The sequence below is a fragment of the Malurus melanocephalus genome, unplaced genomic scaffold (genome assembly GCF_030028575.1).
Source record: "Malurus melanocephalus ecotype Western Australia unplaced genomic scaffold, MMel_1.1 scaffold_301, whole genome shotgun sequence".
Classification (NCBI taxonomy): Eukaryota; Metazoa; Chordata; class Aves; order Passeriformes; family Maluridae; genus Malurus; species Malurus melanocephalus.
In genome coordinates, this window is record NW_026623533.1 from 355797 (window position 1) to 361529 (window position 5733).

Consider the following 5733-nt stretch of genomic DNA (forward strand, 5'->3'; position numbering starts at 1 on the left):
CCGCTGCGGGCTGGAAATCCCATGCTCAACACAGGACCCTTCACCTCTACCTGCTCCGCTCCCCCGGGAACCACCTGCTCGCTACCTAAGGAGCTGAGGGATGCGGGGCTCCGCCGGCCCGCTGTTCGGGGGGCCCGGCCTGGCGTGGCAGCACTCCGCCGCCCGCCCGAGGCGCCTGCGGGGCCGGGAGTGATGGGAGAAACGCGGGGGAAGAGGGGGTGTCTGTCTGCAGTGCCGCCGTGTTGTCAGCGCTTTCCTCTGAAGTGACCCGGCCGTTTTAAAGCCTTGTTTTCAGTTTGATGTTTGTTTACTTTTTCTTTTGTTTTGTTGGGTTGTTTTGGTTGATTGGTTTTGGGTTTTATATCGTGCATCCTTATTTTCCTCGGTAAAAGCGCCCGTACTCCTGGGAGGGAAGCGGACAGTCAGCAGCAGGCTCAGCTCATTCTCTGATCTCGAAGTCAAGCAGTTAGGCGGCGACATAGCAGCTATTTCCACGAGAAAAGTCTTGCGTGGATCACTGCTGCTTTGGGAACCCCGTGCAATTTTTCCACCGTTTCCATCTTTCTGTGTAGAATGAGCTAGGGATGGGTGTAGGGGGCAGGGAGGAAGGAGGCTGAATAATTGAACCATGTGCTCGCTGGGACGTCCCCTCCGATAGCAGGAACTAGCAACTTTTCCCAGTCTCAAGGCTGCTAAAAACCCCCTCGTGTCCCTTTGATCTCTCCTGGGAGTCCCGGGGAGCCAGCAGAGGCCAATGCCTTCTTCAGCTGTCCTCTACACAAATCCCTCTGGCAGGTACTAATGTGTTTACTTAGGTGCGCACGGTTCCCAGCGCTGGGGGGAACCAAACGTTTCTCACACGGCTGGAAGCGCCCAGCAGCCCGACTGGGAAACAATTTTGTAGTCGGGGCATCGCGGAGGAGCCCTCGCTGCCGTTGCCGACACCCACGGACGGCCGGAGCGGAGCGGAGCGGCTCGGCAGCGTTAAGTTCCGCGCTTTCGCCGCCCAGCACCGGGGCTCGGCTGTGCGCTCCGTGGAGGCCGGCCGGGCACAACGTAGGGTGCTCGGGAAGGCCGGGGGTGRGGGTCCGCTCTGGGGGACCGCAAACACCTGTCACCCCCTCAGTCTTGTGACTTACGGTTTCGGTAAGATTTTCTTCTCTTAAATAGAAAAGCTTGGAAAAAGTTGGCACGCTCGGCAAACAGTGCCTACATGGGATGGAATCCCTCAAGAAATAGGTGCGGCACAGCGATTCCTGAGGAGCGGGGAGGGCTGGGGTGAGGAACACCATTTAAAGGGATCCTGACACGTTCAACACTTTTCCCCTACCAATCCCCTACAGGATGCTTAGGCTGTTCTCGCTTTCCAGATTTGAGCATTCTGAAATGCAGCACTATTCTCCCCCGCTCCCCACCCCGCCCTTCACCAGCAGCCTCCTTAGCCAGCAGTGTAGTTCATGTTTTCTCTCCCCTTTCTTTAGTTCCACTCGCCTACTGCATTTTTGCAAATTTGTTCTGAGATCACTTTACCAGAGGAGCCGGAAGTTCCTTAAGGGATACTAATTATTGATCCTTTTTTTTCTTCCTGCGTGACAGGCTCTTCCATGCTTTCTTCCATTTCCCCAAAAATAGTCAATAAAAAAAGGAAATAATTTTTTCCAGCTCTTCTAGGACTTTTGAGGAAAAGCACGTATCTAAACACCCCCAGCTCTGCTGAGTTAAGAGTCAAATCTGCGAGATAAAGCTCTGCATGCTAGGAGAGCAGGACTGAGGAGTTTGGCGTTGTGCACCGGGAGATCTGCAGTGCATGCTTGGAGAGAAACCAAGCATGCAGCAACCCAGAAAGGTCATCGGAACTGCAACCGGCACTTGAAAGATCAAGTTTATTTGTGCACAAAGCATAAATATGTAAACAGGTCTATTTTAGCCAGCACAAACGTGGTAAATTAAATTGTGTGTATGTGTCTGTGTGTGTGCACGGCACAGACCAGTGAAGAGTTCAAGTTACTGCCGAGCAGAACCCCCATGACTGACGCTGTCTTAGGAAAACAACAGGGAACTGTCCTGTTTCAGCTGTGGCCCAACAAAACAGCAGCCTGCAACTCAGACCGGCAGAAGCCTGAAAATCTGTGYTTTCCCATTCTGTAACTTTACTCCTTTATCAACTCCCTCTTTTCATACAGTATTCATTTCAAAGGGGGCTCCCCGTATTTAYGGTCCCAAATAAACCAAAGCAGTGCAGACGTAGCCTTCCCCAACCTTTAGATAATTATGCATCTGTTTGTAGGAAGAAGGGTGTGTGCAGGGTTGCTTTTTAGGAAGAATTTAAGCCTAGGAGTGRAAATCCGCCTTTGAGGGCTCGGGGATGGTGGCAGTGGGGAAAACAAGGATGGGTTCCCTCCAGGCCGAGCTGCTTGCCTTTCTCCACCTTGCCCGGACAGATCGGAGGGCTTCCCAGTGGCGTGCGCTGCATTTCTCTCAGGAGATACTCCCTACTCGCCTTGCTCACTTGATCAGCGGCTCCTGGACACAGCTGGCTTGGCATGCCACCACATTACCTCTTCCTGAAGGGAGGCTAACTGAAGGCGGCTTTTTCCTGGCACACAAATCTGCTCCGTAGCGTTTAAACCGCTGCTGGGTCATTTGCTCCGCTTGAGTTAGCCTAGGTCACATAATTTTATTCCCAGGTAGGGAAGGTTTCCTTTGCCTTTTCATAATATTTTCCTCAGCTACAAAAGCCACCTGGATGAAACCAAAGGATTCCTGCACGTTAGCGAATGCCTGTTAAATGGCTTCATTACCACTCTAATGACCCTTGCACCGCTCTGCTCGGCTACTGCTGCGGCTGGGGCTTTGCAAGGCTTTTGTCCCCGACTTGTGTAAAGTTACTTAGGGATTGCGGGGTTAGAAATTTTACACTTCCAGGAGGGGTTTGTTGCACTGGCAGCTGGGATGCATCTGTAACGGTACAAATTTGCCTGAAAGCAGAAAATTAGCAAGCCCAAGGCACTGCTTGACTGTTGTGTCTCCAGCAGCATCAGGTCACACGAGTAGGAGAGAGAATGGGAAGGGGATTTGTCTCTGAGTAAATACATACACTTCTCCTTTGTGACTACCTTGCCTTGTGACCCGATCCGACAGCACTAAAATCTAGTTTCCCCCCTCTTCTGAGACCTCTTCTGGTCTCTCCTGGCCACAACCAGCTGTGCATTGTTGTTCCCCAATTTGTAAATTTGAGCGGTTGGTGACACAACTTTAAATATAGGACAAAACACTCCTCGAGATATATAAATATCCTCGAGATATATAAATCTTAAGTATAAGAAGGTTATATTGTTTCAGGTTATACCTGGAAAACGGGTTGTGGGAAATAGAGATATGCAAGTAGTCACTGTAGGTGTCCCTCCCTAGGAAGCGTGTGATAATGAATGCGAGATGGGAACATCGGGACGAGGAAGGACTCTGCAGGAAAAGTCAGTGGTTCGTGCGCGTCCACTGACCCTCTCTCTTTCCATACCCAAACTGAAAATTCCCAGATTTGGTTGAAAATTCGGAGATGTCGCAATCAGCTCTTGGGAGGTCGTTCACGAGAGAAGTGCCCATCTCTCGGCGCTCCAAAGGAGAGGCGCGGAGCAAATTTTCTCCTGGGGGCTGGAAGGGGCTTGCCCAGACAGTTCGCGGCAGGGGCTGTGGTGGGATATGCTAATAAAGACCGGCCGTTGCGGACCAGCCTCCCTTTCCATGTATATATAAGGGCCGCCCGCATCAGCCGAAGGACACTTGGTCTTGGGTCGCTAATTACGGAGGAAATTGCCCCAGCGCGCTGCGGAGCCCCTCGCCGAGAGCCGGTGGCCGCCGTCCCGCACTGACGCCTCCGCAGCAAGGATGGAGGTGATGGACAGCTGCAAGTTCTCCCCGTCCGAGCTCTTCTATGACAGCTCCTGGCTCGCCTCCCCGGAGGGCGATTTCCCGGAGGATTTTGAGCCCAGGGATTTGCCTCCCTTCAGCTCCCGCGAACCCCCCGAGCCCGCCTGCTCCGAGGAAGAGGAGCATGTCCGAGCTCCCACTGGCCACCACCAAGCTGGTCATTGCCTCATGTGGGCTTGCAAAGCCTGCAAAAGAAAATCCACCACAATGGACCGGCGGAAGGCAGCCACCATGAGGGAGAGAAGGAGGCTGAAGAAAGTGAACCAGGCTTTTGAGACCCTGAAGAGATGCACCACTGCCAACCCTAACCAAAGACTCCCCAAAGTAGAGATCCTGAGAAACGCCATCAGATACATCGAGACCCTCCAGGAGCTTTTGAGGGAACAGGTAGAAAACTACTATCACCTGCCGGGACAGAGTTGCTCCGAACCGACCAGCCCCACTTCCAGCTGCTCCGACGGGATGGTAAGAGAGAGGGAGAAGTGATAGGGCTGTGGAAACCCCAGGAAGGCCCGCKGGGAGGTCCCTCTCGGCCCAGCGCCGTGGGACCAGTCCCATGGGTGTGGGACGGAACGAGCGTATCCGCRTATCAATAAAAGGCGGGCGGTTTGCCTTAGAACAGGCCCTTCCCAGAGTCTGAGCTGAGCACGCACATGGACTCTCCGGGGATGCGAGGGGGCCTGAGGGCACCCTGCAAGCGCCCTAGGCCGGGATCCCGGCGTCCCTTCTCCTCCCTTTCTTAGCGCGGCCTTGGCGGGGTAGGGCTTGGGGCGAAGGGAGACTGGGAAGGCTCTGCCCAGCGCCACAGCCTGCTTGGGGGGCGGCTGCTTCGCTCCCTCCCCGCCGGCCTTTTCGGCCCTTTCCCTTGGCGGGGAGCGCCGCGCTCGCTGGCCAGGGCGCGGCGGGCCCGGAACTCGCCCCTCGCTCTCTTGCAGGCTGACTGTGGCAGCCCCGTCTGGTCGGCGAGACGCAGCAGCTTCGACGCCGTCTACTGCGCCGAGATGGCCCACGGTAAGCCCGGCTCGACCCTGCGAGGCCTGGGGGGGGTAGAGGCGGGGCCCGGGGAACCCGGCTGTGGGGAAAGTATGGCGGTAACGCGCTGTCATGTCCCCGTCCCTCCCCTCGGCGCAGGGTACGCCGCCGATCAGAGCAGCGCCGTGTCCAGCCTGGACTGCCTCTCCAGCATCGTGGACCGTCTTTCCCCGGCGGAGGAACCAGGGCTGTCCCTCCGCGACCGCGACTCGCTCTCGCCCAGCGCCAGCATCGACTCGGGGCCGGAGACGCCCGGGACGCCGCTGCCCCGACGGACCTACCAGGCGCTATGAGGGGCCGGAGGGCCGGGACTCCGCGCCTGCCGGCGCCGCTTCCCGCGCCTGGCCGCCTCCCGCAAACGCTTCTCGGGCGAGAGGGGCAGTCCCGGAGCCCCTTGGGTCGCCGCTTCCCTACGGGTTTGGAGGCAAAGGGCCTCGCCGGGCGCCGGCCCGGGATCTCCGCGCCCCCGCAGGAAGACCCCAGGGCTCGGGACACACGCGCTACCCTGGAAACCCCGCTGCAAATAAAACGTGCTGTGATAGAGCTGTCTGGCCGGCTGGTTCTTTCATTTCATTCCCTGGCATGGGGGAGGGCATCGAGACCCGGCTGCGGGGCGCCCGCCAGCACCTCTGATGAGCCCCCCACCCAGGCTCGGCCGCTCGGCTCCTGCCTGCGGGGTCCCGCCTCATCAAGGGGTGCCGAGGCGTGACAAGGACAATCTTGCCGGGCTGGTTCCTGGGAACTTGTTTCTCATTCAGCCAGTGTGTATTATTC

The 5733-nt window shown here is 56.7% G+C and overlaps 1 protein-coding gene across 1 annotated transcript; it reads left to right on the forward strand.

The window, feature by feature from the left end:
* Nucleotides 1-3885: 3885 nt before the first annotated feature.
* Nucleotides 3886-5483, forward strand: MYF5 (myogenic factor 5). The gene is made up of 3 exons (XM_057377141.1): nucleotides 3886-4392; nucleotides 4863-4938; nucleotides 5059-5483. Exons 1-3 carry the CDS (start codon nucleotides 3886-3888, stop codon nucleotides 5250-5252), a joined length of 777 nt encoding a protein of 258 aa, XP_057233124.1. The 3' UTR covers nucleotides 5253-5483.
* The last annotated feature ends 250 nt before the right edge of the window (nucleotides 5484-5733 follow it).